The 24,506-nt window shown below is 50.3% G+C and overlaps 6 protein-coding genes across 9 annotated transcripts; all 6 read left to right on the plus strand.

Annotated features, from left to right (window-relative positions):
* Positions 1-7,804: 7,804 nt before the first annotated feature.
* On the plus strand, positions 7,805-9,535 carry AAFC00_007294 (uncharacterized protein; the record flags this gene model as incomplete). Of its 2 annotated transcripts, none has more annotated exons than XM_069347371.1 (3): positions 7,805-7,994; positions 8,152-9,081; positions 9,138-9,535. In XM_069347371.1, 3 exons carry the CDS (start codon positions 7,805-7,807, stop codon positions 9,533-9,535), a joined length of 1,518 nt encoding a protein of 505 aa, XP_069201978.1. The 2 variants fall into 2 exon arrangements, with proteins under 2 accessions (XP_069201978.1, XP_069201977.1); XM_069347372.1 differs by having other exon boundaries at positions 7,805-7,988.
* A 2,883-nt stretch (positions 9,536-12,418) lies between these two features.
* Positions 12,419-12,926, plus strand: AAFC00_007295 (uncharacterized protein; the record flags this gene model as incomplete). The annotated part of the gene is made up of 3 exons (XM_069347373.1): positions 12,419-12,468; positions 12,591-12,666; positions 12,768-12,926. 3 exons carry the CDS (start codon positions 12,419-12,421, stop codon positions 12,924-12,926), a joined length of 285 nt encoding a protein of 94 aa, XP_069201979.1.
* Positions 12,927-14,313: 1,387 nt separating this feature from the next.
* On the plus strand, positions 14,314-14,821 carry AAFC00_007296 (uncharacterized protein; the record flags this gene model as incomplete). 3 transcript variants are annotated; one of them, XM_069348427.1, is made up of 2 exons in its annotated part: positions 14,314-14,437; positions 14,499-14,821. In XM_069348427.1, the coding sequence occupies 2 exons, from the start codon at positions 14,314-14,316 to the stop codon at positions 14,819-14,821; spliced, it is 447 nt and encodes a 148-aa protein (XP_069201980.1). The 3 variants fall into 3 exon arrangements, with proteins under 3 accessions (XP_069201980.1, XP_069201981.1, XP_069201982.1); XM_069347375.1 differs by having other exon boundaries at positions 14,320-14,437; XM_069347374.1 differs by having other exon boundaries at positions 14,347-14,437.
* Positions 14,822-15,184: 363 nt separating this feature from the next.
* Positions 15,185-17,282, plus strand: AAFC00_007297 (uncharacterized protein; the record flags this gene model as incomplete). Its single annotated transcript, XM_069347376.1, has 2 exons — positions 15,185-15,345; positions 15,401-17,282. 2 exons carry the CDS (start codon positions 15,185-15,187, stop codon positions 17,280-17,282), a joined length of 2,043 nt encoding a protein of 680 aa, XP_069201983.1.
* A 1,203-nt stretch (positions 17,283-18,485) lies between these two features.
* Positions 18,486-19,142, plus strand: AAFC00_007298 (uncharacterized protein; the record flags this gene model as incomplete). Its single annotated transcript, XM_069347377.1, has 1 exon — positions 18,486-19,142. The coding sequence occupies one exon, from the start codon at positions 18,486-18,488 to the stop codon at positions 19,140-19,142; it is 657 nt and encodes a 218-aa protein (XP_069201984.1).
* A 2,062-nt stretch (positions 19,143-21,204) lies between these two features.
* AAFC00_007299 (uncharacterized protein) lies at positions 21,205-24,139 on the plus strand (the record flags this gene model as incomplete). The annotated part of the gene is made up of 4 exons (XM_069347378.1): positions 21,205-21,721; positions 21,943-22,205; positions 22,273-22,508; positions 22,657-24,139. The coding sequence occupies 4 exons, from the start codon at positions 21,205-21,207 to the stop codon at positions 24,137-24,139; spliced, it is 2,499 nt and encodes an 832-aa protein (XP_069201985.1).
* Between the last annotated feature and the right edge of the window lie 367 nt (positions 24,140-24,506).

The following is a 24,506-nucleotide window of genomic DNA, read 5'->3' on the forward strand; positions in this document are numbered from 1 at the left end:
CATTCAACCGGCATCACAGATGGCAGAAGTACAGCACACGCTGCGCCCAGGAGGCAAGTCGTCTCATGTCGAGATCACCTGCATCTTCTTGTCGACGCTTCAAGTTTTCCATCTCTTCATGACTTATCAGACGACAGTAGCAAAACGGACCCCGAGACGAGACACGTCATAAGGTTCACAAGAACGGTAGAGCAACTTGTGGTACGGTTCCACGTTCTGACTACCATGGCTTCTCCTGGCATTGGCTTTTTACCTGCCCTTGCGACGTTCGTAGCATGTCTACGAGCTCACAATAACCTTGTATCTATGTCTAAATTGGCCAAAAGCAAAAACCCAGCCATGGAGTATATTGACAAGGTTTCTCGTTTATCTTTGCTTCAGGGCACGAAATGTCAAAAGAGACTGTAGTGGTATAGATGTTCCTAGATGATGACGTCCTCGTCGTCTTGAGCCCCAGCCTTCCCTTGTTCTCAATCGAAGAAACTATAGCAAAGCAAGAAAGCGAAAGAGTGGTTATGGACGTGGCAAGAACCCGAATACAGAATTCAAGCTTTATCAGTTTGACAACGGTTCTGATATCACAGCAAACCTCTGGCAGAACAGGAAGGTCTCCGAAATGTCTATAGGCGAAGGCCACACAGGTCACAGGAGCATGAGTTCAGGGCCACGTTCGTTGATGCCTCTTGATGTCCCACTCGTCGTGGCTACCAGTAGTCCGCCGGGCCGAGTGGCGACCCTTATAACTCTAGTGATGGCTTGCTTGCTACAGAGACGACAACATGCCTCGGATGGGTGCAGCTACCAGATGGATTCATGGTTGGTTGGTCTGATCTCGCGACTTAATGTGTATGCATCATATCTTCCTTGTGCTCGTGCTGCTACAGTACATGATTAGCTACATACACTACACATATGCGCGCTGCTGCTGCTGCTACTGCTGCTACCGCTGCAGAAACCCAGATCCAAGTCTCCACAAATCTGCATCGATCTCGCGGGCGCAAAACAGCCAACAAGGAAGAAACACGATCAACGGTTCGATGCACGCACTCGCACGTTCTGCCCAGTGGTAACGAACGCAATCCTCGATCCTGCTACTAGAGTCTCACGTTCCTTCAAGTAGTGAACACAGTTCGGCGCAACAAATGACGAAATGCCACATGTGAAGTCACTCAAGAAGGGCGAGCAACCTTCTCGCGTGAATGTTTCGTCCTAGAGACCAAGACACGGACTTCGCTTTCGATCCTGTAAAACCGTCAAAACGTGTGCGGGCACGGGAAGGTACGACATAACGTCGACCAGGACGGAGTTTTTCGATGCCCATGCGTAGAGGCTCAAGCCTACCTAGGATACGATACAATACTCTTAAACCTTATCTCTCGCCCGCCGCGTGTGAGATGGTACAGGTACTGCACTGTACTGTACTGTACATTCTTGCGATCTTGAGGCGGCTGAAGTACCTTTCGTTTCATCGGGAGTTCTTGGTATACAGTACAGAGATACATACGGAATGCACAATGAACTGTATACCCGACAGCCATTTCTTCCTACCTGACTACCCATATCACCTTATCTCAGTAGATACTACGTAAGACCTTTCTGTTCGAACAGTAGTGAAACAATCATTGACAAACTGAATCATGCATCTCCGAGATCCCCGAATTAGGACCCTAACATCTATACCTTACCTACTGCAGTACGGCGCCGCCGCCATCGCCGCCCCTAGGTGATCGGCTGCGTAGGTCTGAAACATCACGGTGCTTGTACAGTACATACTTTGTCAGATCTAGCATGCTGCGGGCGGGTGAGCGGGACCACCGCCAAGTGCACATACTTATGGGCTATGTATGCAGTTCTGCGGTGTCTTTCAGGACAAATTTTGGGCAAGGTAGTCCAGTCAAGGGTTGCATACCTGTTCTGTATAGTATACTGTACAAGCCGTACTGGTACCTGAATTGTTACCACTCGCATGCTCGTGAGCGGCGGCAGGCCTCTCGTCTATCTTGCCTTGGTCTTATACATGCGACCTTCTCTTCTCGTGGTTGTGGCGCACGATACGGTGGTTGTGGCGTTCACCTCGTGGAACTTTACACTTTGTTATGTACAGTCCAGCAATAGTAGTGGAAACGAACGCCAAAAGTATTATAAAGCCTCGTTTATATGACAGGTCTGGTCCCCGATTGATGTCTGGTTCCCGGTTGATGCTAATTCAATACCATAGTTGAGCAGGAGCAGCAGCAGCAGCAGCAGTACGTTGATGCAAAATGAGATGGGAACGGGGAGATTGATGCATTGGTGGTGGCTTGAGATACTCACCACTGGTGTATATTGAGCAGTAATTACCTCACGCTGTGTGCTGTCCGCCATACTGTGCCTTACCACATGCGCGCACATGGGATATGACTCTTTAGCGAGATCCATCCGCTGTTATCGTGATACTACTACTACTACTGGGATATGGTTGGATATAGACTCGTCGGTAGCACAGCACGGCTCTTCAACGCGACCACGACAGGAACAGCGATGCTCTCTTCAGGGCGATACAGATGCCGAAGTTCTCATCCACGACCAGACAAGACCAGACGGCGATCACGAAGGCCCCGAACATACATACAGGTCTGAGCTGAACCATGAGCACAGTACAGCAGAACACAGCAAAGCAAAACGCACGGAACAATTGAAGCAAAAAGCAGAGGCGAAAGGCGCAAAGACGGTCGCTATGTAGAGAGAAAATGACGAGTCGGTTTTTTTGCTGCTCCACCTCATCTCCCAGTGAAATAGCGGCGGCTCCTGCATAGCTGCTTCACAAAGTACCACTACTACCACCACCACTACTACTACTACTACTACTACTGACAACACCACTCCTACTTCGCTACAGTAGGTAGCTGAAGCGAAGCATCAATGACAGGCTGACGGATAATTGGGGGCGAAAAAGGTCGACGGGGACGGGGACGGGAACGGGAAGGATTCCATTTCACGTGCTGTTTAGTGTGTACCTAGGTGTACTTTTACCCACGTACCTACATGTTCTCCATGTACAAGTAAGGTAAGGTATTGTACAACATGTACACGTAATATCCGCTAGTCAGATTCAAGAAAGAGGGACTCTCAAGACCAAGAAGGCAAACCTCCATCATCCGCCTAGGCCAGTAGCGAGCTAGCTAAAGTAGCCACGCCCGCGTGCTCGATTGACTCGACAATCCGGCTTCCTTCGCCACGTTGTCCGTGAGTTTTCTCTTTCCGTCCGATGTTCCTCGGGTACACTTTACCCGTCTGTGAATGTACGAATGATCATCTCGCTGTTTTGGCAAGTGATAGGCATCACCTCAGGGTGGGGCGTTGACGGCGTCGACGACGACGGCGGCGGCGGGCATGGAGGGCAGAAGCCAAGTTGTCAGAAAGCGGAATCTTGATCGAGTCGCGTGTGTGGCTGCCAGCTAGAGTAGGGGGAAAAAGAGATGGTTATCGTCCTGTAGATCTTTTGCCTTGTCTGGACTTTCTCTCTCGTGTCGATTCTGGGAGGGTCAGAAGGTGTGACCAGATACAATATCCGTGATGTGGATTAGTTTGCGGTCGGTGGGTTTCGTCTGGCCATCGATGGTCTGAAAGGACGGGTCTTGATGGAGCGATCACGGGATCGCATATCGCACATGTTGCATGTTTTGGCTATTGCATATGTGCATACGGTATATGTATATGCACGTTCTACCGTCTATCTATTCATATGCAAAGATCACCCGTCATGTGGGTTCTGGAGAACAGAAGAAGTGTTTGTTGATCAATCGACGCGGTTTTCGTTCGCCAACAACACACCCTCACACCCAAGGAACACACTTGATCTGCCTTCTACTTGTAGTGGTAGCAACATTAGAAGGAAAGTCAAATGGTAGCAAGATTCCCGACAACACGGATCGTCGCGCCGAGACATCCAGGCAAGAAAGGGTGTGTCACACGCAACACCTTCTCGCTCCATCAACAACGTGCCTGCGTGCAAAGTCCCCAATCGTCGGAGATTATTCGAACATAAAAAAAGAGCGTGAGTGAGCTAAACCTGGGAACAAGGAAACCGGCCAGAGATGGGACAAGAAGCGGGGAGGGGGGTTGACGCTGCAAGAAGAGATGGTGCGCCGGCCGCACCGCACACGCACGCCTTGATCACTGAACACTGAGTCGCACCAACGGTGTCAGGGAAAATGACAAGGGAACAGTCTCGAGGTCACGTATTCTGATCGTCTGTCGACTGTACCTCCCTCCCACGACCAAAACACACAGACAGCACTCTTACATTGTACCCCGATGAGATCTTCATGAACGTGCGCTTCGTGTTGTGCTTACAGGCTTACAGCGCAAGGCGTAAAGTCAAAAACGAAAGCTGTGGCTGCGAATGATTCCCCTCTCTCCTCACTAATCTTCAATGGTCGTGGCCTGCAGCCGCAAGTCCCTCCTTGCTGACTGTCGTTGACGATGGCGCCCGCGATGCTTGTGCGAAAGCTACAGTAGGTAGTACATATAAAATCAAAGCATACATACATGACGTGCAGCGGCAAAGGTACCTTAAAAACTCCGCATGTCTCGATTATGCTCCACCCATGTGTGGTGCCTGGCTTTTGACTCCATGACTGTGAGACATTCCCGCTGGCAACCTTTTGGACTACTGTACCGTATGCACACTAAAGAACATGGACCTCTCACCTGCGGAGGTAAATCCGCGCAGTTGAGAAACTCGACGACAAACGAAAAGCAGAGGTAGATAGAGAGACATTAGCACATTTCGGATATCCCAAGCATGCCTCAACATATACTTTCTACCCAGATGTGAGACAGAGAGACCTGGTCTTCGGTCTTCGTGGCACCACCACTACTCCCCCAAGAACCCACTTTGCCAATACGAGTGGCAGTGCATGCTCTCCCGGCAACCAGGCTTGCAACAGTCGTATGGAATCGCGTTGCATCTCATGCTGTGTCAATGTTGTGTTTTTGTCTCTCATGTGTCTCCGTAGTCAAGATCCTTTTGATTCGAATCAAACCCCGACTCGACACATCGATAAGCCAAGACAACACCTGATTGCGCTTCTCTCGGACCCCTGTGGATATGAGTAAGAATTTGAATGTGTCTTAGCATGGGCATGCTTGGTGCTGTGCCACCTCCGAGGAGCTTGACGACAAAACAAAAAGCTCATGTCAAAAGCATGCACGGTAGGTGCAGCCGTCGTTCACTAAAGGTTCCGAGACTGTGTTTCTAACGCCCTCTTACACGGGCGATGCTGGTATACTCATTTCACGTTCCGTCGCTTTATTTTTCGAGGCAGTGATTGAATGCTGCTACAGATCGTCGTGACCCAAAAATAATCACGAGCAAACAAGCCATACAAGTACGACCATTTCCAAATTCCCGTCGGGCAGAAAAGCCCAAAGTCGCCCGCTGGCGTTGCCTCCGTCTGCTTTGCTCGCCTCTAATGCGATGATCGGTGTGTCGGTGTCTGGTCACGGCTCGCTCCTTCCATCCCCACACTTTGCTTGGTGCGCATGGTTCTGTACGATTACAGCAATGATGAGACACAAGCAAGTACGGAAGAAAAGGTAGATCGGCCGCTAAGCCCATAGTCGATGAACTCTGGGCAAGAAAAGCCCTGTAGCCTGCATGACATTCGACTACTAGCACCGGCGAGATGCAAGTCGTCGATATCTGGGAGCTATACCCGACCTGAGCCAGATGAATTGCTTCCAAATTATCTGGCAAGTCAAATTGACTTTGATGCATCCAAACAAGTTTGATAAGAGCTGCAAACGAGGGCGCCAGAGACGAAAGGGAAGGAGATTGTCCACGGTCACAGTCGGACACAGTCCGATCTCGAGATCTTGTTGGAACTGCTGTCCTACGACAGGAACGATGATGCCATGGTCATGGTTGGTGGCTGGGAGGATCGATTCTGGACGCACAAACGCTTATGGGTTGTGGCCCAATCCGTCCCATGGACGTTTCCACTACTCGGAAGGGTTCACTTGGCGTGGCGCCGGGCTACACGTGGTTGGAAAAGTGTAGATAGCTCGACTTTTTGACTTTAAAGACGATCGTGGCATAGGTAGCTTTCCCGAGGACAAGGGAGAGGGAAAAGAGAGACAAAGCTGCGTGCACATTAGCTGCCTCAGCTGTGCTCACGGAAAATACACTTTCGACGTTACTTGCTCAACCTTGTTCATAATTTGGTATGCAGCCTCTATCCCCGCCTGTCAAGTCATCATCTGTCACCACAGGCTCACAAAGCGCATTCTTCTCTCAAGTCCTTTTCCTCCACGATTCATTGTCACGTCGGTCGATATTTCCGTATCTTTGATATCCGTCGTTGCTAGTGTCGTTCCCATCTTTTTTTTTATCTTCCCACTGCGCCAACAACGCAAACTCCGACACCAATTGATTTCTCAGTGCTTATCGTTTACATCCATTGTCCACGCGCGAAGGCCAACTCAAAACCCTCGCTCTCCAAATCTTTCCCCTTCCCCTCCTCCCCCTCCGATAACCCCTCCACTCCGATATCAGAGTCAACAATCCCCCCTTTGCCATACGCTTGTCTCGCCCAACGACTCCCACGTTGTACGACCGGGCCACCGTTGTATGCAAGGCACGCTTTCGACGACTCACTATCTGTGGCCATCCTGATCCTGGCATTCTTCCAAACACTGGTCATCCAGTATCTTGGGCGGAGCATTTGACAAGCAACCGTCCGGAGATATTGTCCATCCAATTGATTCTGAGATAGGACTCTGCGTGCGCGCATATCAGTCCTCTGGATCTTCCCTGCGAGCAGTATTGATCCTGGAATCGTTCGTCCCGCGCCTGCATTAGACGCTTCGAGCCCTGATCAGCAGCAGCAGCAGCAGCATCAGCATCAGCATCACCAAGCACCAGCACACGCACCAGCACTCCAAGCGTGCAGCACAAGCTTGCTTGCTTGCTTCATCATTTGTTGAACATCTTCTTACCCCATCATCTCACGACTTCTTGATTTCCCTCAGGTCTCGAACATTCTTTTTTTGTCCTTTCTCTATCGTCGCCGCTTCTTTGCCAGTCGCATGCACTACATCTTCCTCCAGGCTACTGCTCTTCTCCTCATGAACATCGTTTGACTTGCGCCCATAATCGTGCGCACAACGCCTGGTTCTGCAGCCACTTCCGCTTTCGGGGGCTTTCCATCTTTTGACACTGTCCGGCAAAGTGTTCGACCAATCCACCTACTCCGCAAGACTTGATCTTCACGCCCTTTACTTCTACGCCGCAAGCTTTCTCCATTGACTGAGAGGAAAGTGCCCCGCAACACGACTTCTACTCCCATCATCGGGTGTCTCGACAACAGAGTTAATACTCCTCCACTCTTTCTTTTTCCTAACACCTCTGCTGTACCCATATTCGCGATACAATAAGGTATGTGAGAAACCAAAAATTTAAAATTAAGCTTGAGCATCGACAAAGTGCCAAGTGTAATTTTTGCGTGAGGTCATTCATGTTGGGGACCGTTCCTGACCTTCCCCAGAAGTCCGATTAGAACTGAATCCGCTTCGACTTCCCAGTCGGACTCACGACCACGCTCTTTCGACCACACGACATAGGCGCTACACCTGACCCCGCACGTCTCCAAGTGGCAGGCCAGGCTTTCATTAATTCCTCGTGTGCTGCCCTCGTGCATTTGCCTGTCCCTGACGGTTCCTTGCTTTCGGTCAATTACACTTTGTAACTGTCCGACTTCTCCTAAATTGCTTCTGGCTTCAACATTTGTTCTTGCCGGGACTTTTACACCCGACACTCATCATGGCCACCCACGCAGAACAACAAAGACCGCCCCATCAACATCCGTCTCCTTCGCATACACTACCATCCATCACTTCCTTGACCAATGGCTTACCTGGCGCGGGCTATTCGCCAACTAATAGAGCCCCCACGAGTGCGCCATCGCGAGACTCCGGGACATGGCCCTATCCGCAGAATACGCAGAGTAAGCGTGAGTCTTTTTCTTCTCTGCTCTTTTTCTCTCGATCATGCCATACCTTGTGCAACATGATATCTAGTCTTCGTCTCCAGCATGTCGCGGCCGCTTCAAGCATATATTTGCCACTGTTATCTTATCGCGTATGATAAAGATGCTAATAGTGCAACAGACTCGTCCGTGAATAGCCAAAACTTGCAAGTATCTACGCTGCTCAATCCCGAGGAGGGACAGCCTCGGAATTCGGTCCCAAGTACACCTACTTCATCTCGTCTTTCACAGCAGCAGCAGCAGCAGCAGCAGCCAGGAAACGCGATGCTACCATCCATTAACCAAAGCTTCGAATCTACCAAATCTGCACAACGACAAAGCACTGACTACTATAATGCCATCGACTCGAGACGTAGTAGTATTGACAGTCGAATGCACACCAATTTTAGCAACCTTGGCCTCAACAACAACAACAACAACCCTACCTCACCGTATGATAGTCAAAATACTTCACAGGTGTCGCTGGCTGCCAGTCTACGTCGCCCCAATGGTCAAGCTCCAATGTCTCCACTGAGCGGACGTAACAGCCTGCGCGGGTCTCACCACCCGCCAAGAATCGCGCCACCCATCGTACCCAACGCCAGAGTCCCGGGTGCACCTGATCCGATGGCTGCAAAGCCCACTCAAGGTTTCCCGTGGGCTTTCCCAGACAGTGCAATTCCAGAGGAACAGCAACGCCGAGGTTCGAGCAGTGACGACTCTAGTATCAGAAGATCTGTCTCTCGCCAAAATAGCTTCGCTGCATCTTCCATACGCAGTAGCATCTTCTCTACTGACTCGGCGCTACCAGCCGGACAGAGGAGATTCGACGATGATGCACAAACTACTCATCATCATCATCAATTGCAGCACCGAAGTATAGCATCTCTGCAGAATAATGATGCTGCCAGCGCATCTGGCAATTACAGCCGTACACCGGAATTGCGCGTCAGTCACAAACTTGCAGAGCGCAAACGCAGAAGTGAGATGAAAGATTTGTTCGAGGAGCTTAATCGAGCTGTACCAGCCAACGGGGGCGCCAAGGCCAGTAAATGGGAGATCTTGACCAAGGGTAAGTTGTGGTTTGACGAAACTTTCGTGTGTGTGGACGCTTATGATTCGTTTTAGCCATCGAATACATCCGCACGAACCAGATGCAGGAACGTAATCTGCATGGTGAGATGACGCGACTCCGAGCAGATGCCGACTTTGCTCGCGAATCACTCAAGGAGAATGATTCGCTCAGAACTGAGATTCAAGTGATGCACGAGCGCCTTCGTCGTCTGGACCCTGCCGGTCAACACATCTATGGACAGTATACCTCGCGGCTTGCACAGCAACAGACTCAACAGCAATCCAACGGAGCTCATCCTGCACCTTATGCACTACCTCCCATGAACTCTGCACCTCCTCCCCCGCAGCATCAGCAACCACCGCAGCATTATGGACAGATACAACCCCCACCCGGGGCCATGCAAGGTGTTGAGTACGGTGCAAGCCAAAGATCAAGCTACGAAATGCGCTAGGAGCGTATTAGCATGACTGGTCCATCCGCGTATCCGAGACCCACCGAGCCCCTAAACTTTACTTTCGCACCTTTTGCAAATCAGGGCGATGGTGATAGCTCCACAATCACCGCACGCCATTCTATGGCGTCTGATGCGTCTGGTTGTCCTCTGATACCCAGGCCAGATCTCTAACTTTGTAGGGTCTGATCGCACCAGATGTCAGGCGGACGGCTGACAACAACAATGCCCTCGTCCACTATATCGCTAGTTCATACAATATCATTATCTAACACACTGGCAACCACGACAAGCATGGCTTCATTGATAGACTGCAGCGAAGTACGACTACATGCAATTGATCCACCCAATCACAAGCCAAAGCTGTCCGTGCCTTTTGGTTGCATACCCCTCACCAGCACCCGACGATAACGAAACTAATGTAATGGGAGGAGTTCTACCTGAAATTTGATCGAAGAAAGTGTATATGTTCCGAGGCAGAGAGTGCAAAGATTTCAAGGAGACTACAACACGCTCCGTCCACATGGGTATCATGATCAGAAAAGCATGAAAAGCAACATCTATAAGAGCGAACAAGACTGAGATTATCGAATTTTAGAGACTTATGTCTGCCCACGCAAAACAACAAAAATGGAGATGAGGGAAATGCTCTTTTTCGACATTCTGATTATCGTCATGCGAGGAATCTCATCATCGGATTCCTGTGTTAATATTATTATAGTCATATCATTACTGACAGATTACCTCTGGTATATGGAGCTACGGGGAGTCAGATGGAGTTCAGAGTGTCTGACGGATCCGATACGATGTAAGAATGAGAGTTCGGAGGATGTCAAGGTGTCGCTCGCTTTTTTCCTTCTACTACTAATGATTTTCGCTACATGGCGCGGCATATCTTATGTTTTATACCTATACCGAAGGCAGACTGATTCTACTCATCTTACTCTCGTCTGTCCAAAAGTCAATACCTCGGGTACTTAGTGCCCTTGGAGTCCCGTGTGTCCCTCAGTGTCTGCTGCACTTTCTACACTGCATAATGCCTATAGCTGTGCTTCTACAAAAGGGAAACAAAAGCCGGATTCGCCAAATACGAGCGATAAGATGGACCAATATAATCCACCATTATGTGGCTAAGTCAGTAGATCGAACCATCTGATCCACAGATCCGGTGACTGCGCCTACATTCCACCCGTGGTGGCGGTGCGCTACGCTTGACAGATGATTAGTGGAGCCTTGAGAGTCGGAGACGGACCACAACTCCAATAGGAAATGCCGAGCACGCGAGAGAGGAGACATGAAAGCTCAAAAGACGCAGAGAGAAAATTGAGGCTCTAGTTTCTCCGACGAACTAAGAGAGAGGTGCGTGCGGGCGTGCATACGCTACGTACTTGTATCTGCGTCAGTTGTATCGTATCGCACGATTGCTATTGTTTGATCCGATTCATACAGTAGGTGGGCGAAGTCGGTCAAGGAATGATTTGTTGTTATTTTTCCGACGTGTTGGCTGGCGGATATCGAAACCGCTCGCGTACAAGTGGTATATCCGACATGGGCGCCCCCCTGCAGAGGAACGGACGGAGTTTTGTTCTTTTTTGGTCATTACATGGTTCGCGAATGCGATGAGGACGGATCTTTTGCTATGCAGCAAGTATTACTGTAGACCTCGACCATATTTTTTGTCCTTTGACTCTACGATATGCATTTCATAGGTGTAGATGGGAATCACGCATGACCTCTTCTGTGCACAGTGCAAGGGTATTATGTCCTGTGATTATGCACGGCGTGGATAGAGCAAAGACGCCGAGCAATACTTTAGGTAGCTACTGTATAGACCATGTCGATAATGAAATGACGACCAATAACGTGGTCAATTGCAAGCTCATGCTTGAGGTGCGCTTGTCTAGAAACTTCCCATAGTCCTCTATCTGAAGGATCACCACGTGTCAAGCGACTAGAGAAACCTAACCCGCTCTATTCCCACAGCCTTGCAAAAGTCGCAGAGATCCAGAACCAAGTCACGTTCGCGACATGCGTAAAAACCGAAGAAAAAAACACAGCCATGATTGACGTGTGAGATAACACCCTAGATCTGGGGGGGCTCGGGCGGGTGACGGCACGCAGCACGTTGGTCGCTTGGACTCAGCCTCGGCGGCGCATGGTATGACAAGGGCAAGGCCGGGCACGGCAGGGCGGACGCTGACCAAATGATCATGAAGCCAAACCTTTATATATGTACTCATACTGTCGCAATCGTCCGCCTTGGACAATCTGCCAGGAAACTCATGCTTCTTAGCTATCATCATTACTGAACAACTAAGCGACGGACATCCGTCTACCTGTAACCTACGCTGCTACTCTTCGCACCTGACATATCTATTATTATCATCAATAATCGGCGCTCGGAATTACGGCAGCCAAGACCGCCTGAATCGGTAAGTCCACGCATCCCTTGTGGCGCATATACGCATTCGCCAAGCCAGCGGTTTGCCGGTAGATCAACGGACGAACCCCATGTAATGATTGCTTGTTGTCGATGATGCTTCAGGGCTGTTTGGCCTGAGGATGCTGGGCCTCTTATGAGTGGTTGTTGTGTGTGCGCTCCCCAAATTACCTATAGTCAGCGCATACAGGGCAAGGGCAGATGCAACCCTTGCCTTGATCCACTGAAACGCATAATCTCTTCTCTTCCTCTCTCTCTTCCACCAGGTCGTCATCAAGAAAAGCCTAACCTTATTTTCCAGTCCGTTCGCTACTATCCAGAATATCTTTCTCCTTTTACCCGTCACATTCGAGTACGACAACAGACGTCCTACAGTCTCACTACGCGTATTAGATATCACTTCGTCTTGAAACAACATCAACATCCACAACCATACCAACAACATGTCTGCTCAGGGATACTACGGCGCTCCTCCTCAACAGCCCCAGCAAGCGTACGTATTTTCTTTTGACATAGATATCGCGACAGCATAACTTCATCGTGGTCGTCCATGTCAATTAGGCAGCCGCGACATGACGATTATCCAGAATGAGCGCATTTGCTGACACGCAACAGTTACTACGGCCCTCCTCCCGGACAGCCTCAATATGGAGCTCCTCCCCAAGGCCAATACTACGGTCCCCCTCAACAAGTATGTTCGCGCTCATGATTCTTCTTCAGATAAACCTCCTTCCATTCAGATCATCACCGTGCACCTTCAACACTCCACAGACTAACATTCATGTTGCACAGATGGGTTACCAACAAGGTCCCCCACCTCAACAGGAGAGAAAGCAGGGCGGTGGTGGCTGCCTGAGCGCATGTCTTGCCACACTCTGCTGCTGCTTCGTCTGCGAAGAGGGATGCGAATGCTGTGCCGACTGCTGCGAGTGCGCCGAAGACTGCTGTTAATGATATCACCCTTCATGAAAAGTCGGCCACGAGAACGACCGGACATTGCAAAGAAATACGCGTCGTCGCAGAGTGGATCCATAATGAAGAGTGGAGCGGTTTAGGGGACGGCGTTGGATTGAGAGTGAAGAACTATACCCCGAAGAAGTTGTCCCGCGCGTAGCGGAGGATACTCTTGATCATTCGGTCAGGAGCTGCTTGCGCGTGTGTGAGTAGATGCTGGTGGAGGTGATACAAGCCATTGATCACTGGTCATGTTTGGCGATAATACACATGATTGAGCCTTTGACAACGAGCGAAGGTTCAGCTGGCGGGGAGCTTGGTGAAGAAAGCAATACGAACAACACCCATACATCATACGCTACTCTTCTGGCTGATCCGAGTCTACACTTATCGATATTGTATGCAGCAATATTATCACTCCTTGTTGTTTCCTTTGTATGTATGCATATGCATCATGGTCAAACTGACCACAACCTCATCAATGGCCAAATATATCATGACCTCCTCATTGTTTGTGTGTAATCCATACAGACATAATCGCGTATCAAGTGGAGTGGGTTCAATAATGCAGAGCATATGATCCATGATAGAGAACAGCCACTTGTAGATACCTCTGAGCATGAAGTGAAATCACTCAAGTACAATCGGACTCTCCATGGTCAGTCCTGTCTGCCTTCAAGCTCTATGTAGCTAGATGGATACCGTGACGATACAACACAGAGACTGGAACTGCCTTCCCACAGCATATCCGAGGACATGCTCTGCAGGATAACACAACTCGCGCCTTCTTGCTCGCCTGCTGTGACACGGTAGGTCTCCTTGAACTCCATGTGACGAAGGTGCGCCAGAGACGACTGGTATAGGAGTAACGAAGCCAAGTACGAGCTCAAGAGAGTCGTCAGAGCAAGATCCACAGGGCCCTCGACGACAAAAGCCAACGACACCCTTTACCCCAAAGCCGCCCCCACGACCGATCACGAGAGAGGCTCAACCATCCGGCATACAACACGGCAAAGGACGCCATCAAAGGTCCTTTTCATGGAGACGAACTATCGGGGTATTACGGGGTAGCAAGCATACAGCATGAGGAGGCAGTAGCGGGTAGCAGGCATCACATGTTCCCGGCGTCACGGGCAAAGGGGTTGGCAAGTACGGCAACGCGGAGGTTCCGTGGTGTCTCGTGTCTGGGACATCAGGAATCTGGAGATGTTCACAGCGCGCAGCGCAAGCTTGGCGGGTCTGGAGATCTCAAACTCACCTGATACCGAGGATACGTAAGGTAGCAGTGTGGTGCTTCCGAGCCACTGTGAGGAATTATAAGAATGAGGTCTAAGAGACCTTGGTTGAAGGGTTTTTTTGTATCATGATTCCAAGATAACGTTGTATGGAAATGGCACTCGATATCTTTGCTCTACAAATGACTCCGGATCAGAAGAAGGCCGCTGCTACTACCAAAGACACTACCTCTTCGCGAGATTATATATCGGCGCTCTGGGCCGAGTATAAACGTAAGATGCGCGACAATATGTCGTCAGTGAAAGAAAGCAGCTGACAGAGGTGTCTTTCTAGGCGAATTGTCAGACCGCAGACTTGGACATCTCGTCCAATTCGACAATCCCATGCCACAAGAGCACATTGACATAGCACCACAAGTCGAGGCTCGGCAACACAAAGCACCGTCGGAAAAGAACTACGACTTTGAGCAGATCAGTCGTCAAATGTCTGCGTCTTCCGAGGAAGGCTGTCCGGTGGTCATTCCGCCTGCATATCATAACAGCAACAATGATACGCCCACACAGAGACGGGAGAGCTGGTTCTCACGGCTTTTGGAGAGGCCTCCTCCGAGTGGAGTGACGGAGCAATTGGTGCACATGGCTTTCACGGTCTCCTAGAAGACTGTTCGGACTGAAAGTCTTATATATATTTTTGACGAGTCCACGATTTATGACCTGAACAATACAATGGATGATAGCATTCGAACAACCACTCGAGTGTCTTGGTCTTTGTGCTGAATGTGATGTGGTATATGCATAGTCGATGAGTAGAAAATCAAAGGATACGTTAGGCGATATCGATAGACCCTGAGCCATGCCGCGGAAAATTGTTCGGGCCGGTCGCGACAGGTGAGATGATGTGACGATCACATGTGCGTATTTCGAGCATTGGAGAGAGTTTTTATTATTTTATTTTTCTGTTCTATAGATCAACGCAATCTTGCTCGCTGCACATCAATCCTCGTTATCAGATTTGTCGCCATGGCCAAACGAAAGCACGAAGCCAACGGCTCCGAAACCAACGGCAGTGTCAAGAAGGCGGCATTTGACAAGTCGGACAATGTTCACGACAACTTTCGCACCAATCTTTTTGACAAAGCCGTGCTGAAAGGATACCGCAACTCATATGCTGAAAGTTCACCGTAAGAGAGCATATGGTCAGATACTCGAAGAGAGAGAAGCTCAGATCCCTCACAGATATAAGCATGCTGTCATCTCCGAGCTGATCAATGATTCTCTGCTGCGCAACGTCCGCAATGAAATCATTGAGAATGTACACTTCACGCCCAAGGAGACAGACATCTACAAGATCCATCAATCTGGCGATCTTGCGAACCTCTCGGGTCTTCCAGAGTCGGCGCTCAAGCTCTTCCCGTCGCTTTTGACACTGCGCGATTCGCTTTACTCAGCAGAATTCAGAGCATGGATCTCAGGAGTCGCTGGCGCAGGTCCGCTGAGCGGCAAGAAGACAGATATGGCGGTCAATGTCTATGTGCCGGGCTGTCACTTGCTATGCCACGATGATGTCATTGGAAGCAGGAGAGTCAGTTATATTCTCTACCTCACGAACCCCGACAAGCCATGGCAGCCGAGCTGGGGTGGAGCATTGAGGCTTCATCCTACGGATCCAAGGACAGATTCGCAAGGAAGGGAGTTCAAGGTGCCGAGGCCAGACTTCAGTAAAGTCATTCCGCCAGCCTGGAATCAGATGAGTTTCTTCACTGTGCAGCCGGGAGAGAGCTTCCACGATGTCGAGGAGGTCTACAAGAGGAAAGAGGGAGCGCCGGGAGAAGACGTTGATGGAGGCCGCATCAGAATGGCCATTAGTGGATGGTTCCATATCCCGCAGGAGGGCGAGGAGGGCTATGAAGAAGGAATGGAAGAGAGGCTTGCCGAGCAGAGCAGTCTGCAACAATTGCAGGGCAAGAACGACGAGTTTGATCTGCCTCAGGAGCAATGGATCGACTACGAAGAAGCAGAGACGAAAGCGACACAGGGACAAGGGGAGGAAGAGGATGTTGAGCTGACGGAACAAGACCTCGAGTTTCTGCTGAAGTTCATGACTCCCCATTATCTCACACCTGACACAGTCGAAGAGTTATCAGGGCTGTTTGCAGATGAGTCAAGTCTTCAGCTCGCGAATTTCCTCTCCAAGAAGTTTTCCGCGAGACTGAAGGGAGAGATCTCTGCCAAGGACAGGGAAACCGCCAGTCGCGAAGAATGGCAGATTGCCGCACCTCCACACAAGCAACGTTACCTGTTCCGCCAGCCAGCTACCAAAGCTGGAAGCTACAGTGAAGCCAAGGCAGAAGAGTCATCCGCCTACGATGCTTTGCTCAACGAGCTACTGCCCTCATTGGCTTTCAAGAAATGGCTAGCACTCGCCACCGGTCTCACGTTGAAGAGAAGCGACGTGCTCGCTCGCAGGTTCCGACGAGGTCTCGATTACACACTCGCCATGGGCTACGAAAAGGAGGACGTGCAGATCGAGTACTGCCTCAATGTCACCCCGACAAAAGGGTGGAGTCCCGACGAGGAAGAAGAGGAAGAGGAGGAGCAACAGTCCGAAGGCGCAACGAATGGCACAAAAGACAAGGTCAAGTCCAAGGGCAAAGCCAAGGAAGAAGCAAAGACAGAAACCGAAGAAGAGGACAACGTCGGTGGCTACGAGATCTACATGGCTGGCGATGATGACGATGACGATGACGATGATGCAGCTTCAGACGCTGGCAGTGACCACGGCGTTGAGATACCTGCGGGTGCTGCTTCGACCACTGGTGGTGGCAACAGGCGACAAGTCAAGCAGAAGAAAAAGGCAGACCCTGCCATCTATCAAGCCAGCGGCGACGATGAGGATGACGGTATTCTCTTTTCAAACCCAGCTGCGTGGAATACATTGAGCATCGTGCTCAGAGACCGCGGCGTTTTGAAGTTTGTCAAGTTTGTCAGTCAAGCCGCACAGGGTGACCGCTGGGACTTTGTCGGTAACGTCGAAGTTGAACCCGACGATGATGATGATGATGATGACGAAGACGACGAGCATGATGGCGAGGACGATGCGGTAGAAGCAGAGGCTTGATAGCTTTTGTATACCTTTGCTATAGACTAAGCGAAAGCGCATATGTACCAGGCAAAAGTGAGCAATAGTTAGATATTGCCTCCGTCCGCCGGCTCGATCTACTTCCGTAGCGCTTATATGTACTGTACGATATAAAAAGTCATACTTTCTAGAAGGAACACAAATGCATCACGCGTCAAAGCGCGAACTACAAATACACCATCTCGTATCCTTCGAGCCTTTATCACGTCCCGCATTTTACCATTAATCTCTAAGGGGGCGGACCGGGCGAACTGTAACAATATCTCCCAGCGCAACGCCCTGTGCACCCCCAGTGAAGAAGAGGCGGGGGCTCTCGTCACAAAACCACGACGCCGACTCTCCATTGGTAGGTCCGGACTTCACCTCGTGCCGCCCATGTCGATAACAGAACCACCTATTGCCCCCCTATTCCTCGCGCCCTGCGTGCTCGCAGCAGAACGCGAGAATCTAGAAGATGCAACCACGGCATGGCAGAAGAGCCCCTTGCGATGTTACAGCGGAGTAGGCTGCTGATAGGAGCTGGTGTGTTTTGTTAGTCTCATTCGGATGGATCTGAAGTGGGACGCCTGATTCTCTTTTTACTTGCAAGTCCTCTTCGTGACTGGCTGGCGTATTGGAAAGCGAACCATGCATGCAAACGGGGTCAATGACTGAATCCTGGCGGGGTCTTTTTGTTTCTAAATATCTGCGCCCTGCAGGGGGAGAATAAAACAGAGGGCGTTTGATACTGATACTGTTACTTGTACCTTGTTAGTAACAGGTCTTAGTCGACTTGATTGCATGCAAGGGTGTGAGTGAGTGTGTTTTTGACTATTCTGTTAATGTATGTATATGTGTAACATAGTGTCTTTTTTCCCCTCTTGATTTCTCTTCATGAGCATTTGGTTTTCACTTTCACATTCTTCTTGGATTGTTTGTCCCACATACACGAGCCTTTTCTTTTTTTTGCCTCGTAGAAGGGTGACCGACCTTGTGGTACTACTGTGTTGGCATTTGGGTACTACATATACTTACCTAACTTACCGTTGTGATCTTCCTTCCTTTTGCTCTTCTACAGAGACATCACTACTCCAATACTCCAACTCTGATCAAGACACACTTTACAAGCTGAGCTTGCATCAAGAGGATCCAAGAAGAAAACATCATTACTTGACTATTCATCCAACAAATCCAACAACCGTCATGTTGCTCTTCGCAGTCCTCTCCATCATCCCCTTCTTTCTGGTCGCGAACACCTCCCCAATCATCCACGAAGGTCGAGCTCCATGCGTCATCAGCGCAAAAGACATCCAAACCATCGCGCCAGACACCAGCATCTGCAACACCACCGCGCAATACGCCTCCGAATGCAGTCCGGCCGCGCACGCAGCTCCCTTTGTCGCGCTGTCTTACGCGCACTACGACATTTCCTCGTTCGGAGCGCAGGCCGCTCTGTTGTCCCTCATGCTTTACGAAACCGGCTCCTTCAAGTACGACAAGAACCACTGGCCTGGTGTCCCCGGACAAGGAACCCGCAACATGCAGTCTCCGGCTTTCAATCTCAAATACGCAGAGTGGCTCGCGACCAACGCGCCCTGCGAAAACATCAACCAGGCTGCGGTGATGAAAGCGAACGCCACTGGCCCTGTGGCTGTTTTAGATCTTTTGCTCGACGATGTGCCCAGTTTTGGATCTGCGGCTTGGTTTTTGACTACCCAGTGTGATCCGAGCATTGAGGATGGATTGGCCAAGGAGACGAAGGAGGGCTGGGAGAGTTATTTGACTGATTGCGTGGGCACTACTGCTACTGATGACAGGACTGCGATCTGGACCAAGGCTATTGCTCTGGGTCACTGGTAGAGTGGACCAAAAGCCAGGCAGATGGCCGAAACTTGACCTGGAATGTTTCCTTTATTTTTCTTCTGATTCTTTTTCTTCTGACTATGATACTCTGAATGGCTTGAGAGGTGGTTCTAAAGCAACGACTTTTATCACTGGGTGGTCCATCTAGGGATTGTTGATGACTCGATACACGTTGCTACGAGGCTGGGCCACGTCAGCTAAGAGACATCAGCAATGAAAGTAAAACCAATCTTTCCATTTCAAACCTATAATGTGCCTATACATAAAGAAGATGTCAGGGGCAACTTTCAAAACCCAAATGCATATCATGAGATAGTAGATACATCCCGCATCCACCATCTCCTTTGATCAGATCAAGCGACTATACTGTGCTGGACAGGGTGCCTCTACGGCGTATGCAGTGTAATGAAGTGCAAACTCGAGAGAAACGATAACGGTATTTTCCAGTCGAATGTCCAGATATCCGAGTTGTATTATACATTGATATTGAATTAGAAGTTCAGTGAATCGTTTCTCATCAATTTCATACATAGATTGGCATCGAGTCGACGATGCCTACGGACCCTTTTGAATCGTGTACTGATACTACTACGCGGAAGGATTGATGTCTAGATCCAGTGGACTTCACTATACTCGCTGATCGTACAAGCGAAGGGTCGCAGATAATCATGACTGTGGGAGGGTACTGTATCTCTCCCAGCACACCTTACTTTCTACACGAACACAAGCCTCGGCAGCAACAAGGTACTAGTCAAACATAAAAGTGAATGTGGAGTGAATAGTAGACGGGCAGTGAGACCCTGACTCCGACCCCTTTATACCCTGTCTGTTTGTCTTGTGTCACCACACTTTCTAGAATAAACAACCGTCGTCATAAGAACAAACCGGTCAATGCGATCTACCTTGCAGCATGCAAAAAGAACAGCTGCATAGCTGCTACCTGTCTGTAGATAAGGTATACAAAAGTGTAAATGTACAAAGCAAAGCGACTCGTGGCCAAAAGGATTCATTGCCTCGTACTCTTGTTGACGAAGCTATTCTTGGCGGCCTTAGGCTCTGACTCGCATTCGGATTCGGATTCGGACACGGACACGGAGAGATATGAGCACCGATCCCGCGAGGAAGCGCATCACGCGGAGAAGATGTGGCGAGTGTTCCGGGCGCCATTTTGGAGAGGTACAAGATCAGAAGAATCTATGGAGAATTAGGGCCATGTGCAACATGCATGGGTAATATCACGAGCGTGCGAAGAAAGGATTGAGGGAGCAAAATATCGTAAGTCAATCTAGATGCAGCGTAAACGCAGCCAAAAACAATAGTGCAGCTGTCGAGCACGGCACGTGAGGCCGCGTGGGAAACAAAGCACCTTTACCATAACAAGCAGGGGGCGACGCCGAGTGCGTAGTTTGACTGCTGCCTAGAGGGAAGGAGCGATAAGGCGCAAGCATGGGCCGACAGACCGGTCCATGGGGTTTTTGGGGTTAGCAGCAAGAGACGAAACAATATCTTACAATCCTCCCAGGCACTGGCCTCTTCTCTTCAGTTTTCACAATTGTCCTCGTTCTCAAATACTGTATTTCATGTGTCCAGCAGAAGTGCCTCGTCTTCGCTGCTCATTCACTTCCAATCCCAACTCCCCGAGCTGATCGATCGGGTTTTATACTATCATACTCCGACACGCCTGCACAGCCACACGCCACTAGCCTCGAGCATCGAAACAACCACTTCACTGTACATTCTCGTACTCGAAACCGGTCAGGTTTTGGACAGTCATACTCAGCGCAGCTCGCTCACTCTGCGACCACTCAGAGCTCGCTGCACTGTGTGACTCACAGCGAGTCACTGCAGCGCTTTCCCTCTCTTGCTGCTGCAATCCACGCAACCCCGACCCCACTCCTCGACCAGCATTGGGGTGTTGTGTACGGCGATAGTCCAGCAGTTGGCCAGCATTTCCCTGGTGCTAGCAGTCTGTATCTGGACGGACAGAGCCCTCGCTGTCCACTGCCAGATCTGACCCTGGTCTTGTTTTAACCGAACAACGTTCTTGCCATCATCGAACATGACTTCCGCCGCAGCCCCTCCTTCCTTCTCGCACCCGCGCCGTCGCGCTGCAAGTCCGAGTCTGAATCCGGACTCTTTGATTGACTCACTCGTCAATATGTCGATCCGCAAAGGGGCTACCTTCCATACTCCGACCATCAACGATTCCGATCTGTTGGACCCCTTTGAATCCAAAACCACGACTTCAGCCCCGATTGCCCCAGCAGTTCTCCGTTCCATGACTGCTCGTTCCACAACCTGCCCCAAAGAACTTGAAGATCTCCTTGTCGGTGCTGGAGAAAGAAGAGTGGTGGAATTCCTTGCAAAAGTCGACGAGGCTGTCAATAACAAATCGGTGGAGCAACTCGGAAGCGTCTTGAGTGAGCCCGACGTCCTTCCCGTGCCCGACTTTCTTGTGGAGGGGGCGTCTGTCAACTCTCATCCTGACCATACGGAAGATCAAGCCTATGATAGCGGCCTAGGCTCGAGTATCAGTTCCGAAGGGACAATTAAAATCGAAGACGAAGACAACAATAGTACGTGTGCCCGTTTGCGTTTTCTGCGACTCCCCTTTTCATTATTCTTAGAGGTGAACCAAGTGATTGTGGAGGTACTTCCGTACCCTGGAGGCATCACCTGCTTCGCTGGCTCCATTTACCCCCCCCGTGACCATGTAATTTGCGTACTACGTGATCAGGGAGGGGCAGGCTCCTTCCTCATCTTGTCAATAGAATCCGAGCTAACTATTGTGGTATAGAGGCGAATAAGAAGAGCCGGAAACTGTCCTGCTCTGGCTCAGCCATTACCAGATCCATCTCTGGAGCTTCGGACAGTCCTCCGAAAGACACTCTCAGTCACTTTGCCATCCAGCAGATCCACCGCTTCATCGTCCGACCAATCCTGACCGAGCCAGCTCTGAAGGATTTTCATCTTCTCATTGCTCAAGTTCCACGTCGAATTGGTGATCGACAGATCAACAATCTCAGAGATCTTGAGAAAACACTCATCTTCCTTGCGCCAGTAAGTAAAGCAATTGCACAGGGCTATTACTTTGCGCCCGTTGCTTATTCCATTTGCTATTGTTCAGGACTATTCGCGTTCGCCGGCTGCCTACCTTCAATTTTGCGAGACTTCGATCCATTGTCTCCACGCAACTGTCAACGGCGTACACGAGTCTGACCAGCGACTACCGACCGATCGTCCATACACTAACCACTATTTTCTCGACCTCGTCCAACAGATCCGAAGATACGCTCAAATCCTTGCAGCTAACAGGGCTCGCCAGGCCAAAGGCGAACAAGTCGACGATATGGACGTCACACCGTAAGTCTTTTCCGTCAACTCTCTCCTGTTTAATGTCCGAGGTCATTTTGTTTCATTGAGTGGTTCGAGTCAATCTCACTTAATCCATTGTGGCTGTGTAGCCTTGTATTGGAAGGAACGAAAGCCCAGACGCTAACGACTCGGCTAGAACTCCCCTCGAAATCCGTGGCGGGATGACTCAAACAGGCCGCCCTGCCCAATTGGGATACCGCACCGAGGATCAACTTATATCTTTGGCTGATGACCAACCTCTTCAAGAGGATGCCGTCGCTCCCATCAAACGTCGCATGTCTGAAGACATTGACGACGATGGCGTCCCACGCTCCATGGCCCGCCGCAAGAAGGGCGAGTTGCCTAAGACTTACACTTGTCCCGTCGGTGGCTGTGACAAGGAGTTCAATCGTCCCTGCGACAGAACCAAGCACCTGAAAACTCACGAGAGACCCCACAAATGTCCCGAAGCTGGATGTGACTTCAAGACCAGAGGATTCCCAACCGAGAAGGAACGTGACCGCCACTGGTCCGACAGACATGATCCCGACGCAAGGACTTGGGACTGTCAGTTCAAGGACTCAGAAAACTGCCCTTACTCCTCCAAGCGTGAGCACAACTTGAAGTCTCACATGGAAAAAGCCCATGGCTGGACTTATGTTCGCTCCAAGGGTGTCAAGACAAAGTCGTCGGCACCCGCACCCAAGACCAAGGCGAAGGCAAAACCTCGCCAGTCGACATCGACCAACTCGTCGTCGTCGACTCCATTCACCTACAACGAAACCTCACCCAGTCTGAATGCGAATACCGACTCCCTTACATCCCCTGGTACTGTAGACCCCAGTCCTGTCCAGAGCCTGCAAGACTTTGAGTTCGACTTCAATCCGGACTTCGCGGGCCACTTCAACACAGACATCTTCAGTGACAACTCACTCATGGTGCCCCAAGTATTCCCTTACACACCTTCACTTAGTGATGGTCGTCGCGCATCGCATGTGACATCGTCGTACAGCACCCCAACGATGCCAATGTCCTCGAACATGGGTGGCGACATGACCATGATGCATGACATGACTGGTATGGGAAATTATCAGATGAATCCACCTACCCCAGATGACATGGCTTTTGGCATGCCTGATGCCAACGGCGTCATGTCTCGTGGAGATGTCGCTATTCCTCCAACTCCTGAAGATTTGGAGTTCAGCCACAGTGTGTTCAACAAGTGGAACTTCCAGCAGAGCCCGGCCGTTGTGCCTGGCGAGGTCGACCTGAACAAATGGGGTCTTCAGCAGAGCCCCGCGATCGCGCCCGGCGATGTCGACCTGCACAACGGCCGCGACTCGGGCTATCTCAACAACAGCAATTTCGGTCAAAGCTTCCAGGAGCAACTCCACCCCGCGGTTCGAGATGACCCTATGTTCACTAGCATGCAGAACTACAATCTGCAAGCAACTGGTGGAACCAACAACACTGCCTTCGAGGGTCAAGATTTTCAGCTGGACGACTACATCTCTAACACTGGTGTAAACGAGCCCCTGTTCACTGACGCTACCGGCTTTGGTGAGGCAGGCAGCCAGTTCGACGTGAACAGCTCTATCGACTCAAACCCCTTCAGAAAGTTTTTCCCTGAGATCAACTAAGGGTTGAGGACCAACACTTCTGCCAGGCTCACATCTCGGCCGCGCATCGTGGCATGACCACATAAGAGACTCCTCGCCGTCCAGGCTGAGTAGAGGCTCCCATTTCCTTTTATTTTCTCTGCAATGTCGTTTTTAATCAGCCAAGACTGGCGTATCAACGGTTACGAATATGGGATGACTTTTCATGACTTCAAAGCTTTCCGACATACCACATAGTTAATTCCCGGGACAGGCAACGAGGCAAAAAAACGAAAATCTTATCGGAAAAAAAAGATGGCACATGTAAGATCCTCGAGCTGCCTGTCCCGCCCCGGCGCAGCCCACAAAAGGAGGATGCTTTTTTCTAATCACGGCGTTCGATTCACGT

The sequence above is a fragment of the Neodothiora populina genome (assembly GCF_041146345.1).
Source record: "Neodothiora populina strain CPC 39397 chromosome Unknown canker_contig_9, whole genome shotgun sequence".
In the NCBI taxonomy this organism is placed as follows: Eukaryota; Fungi; Ascomycota; class Dothideomycetes; order Dothideales; family Dothioraceae; genus Neodothiora; species Neodothiora populina.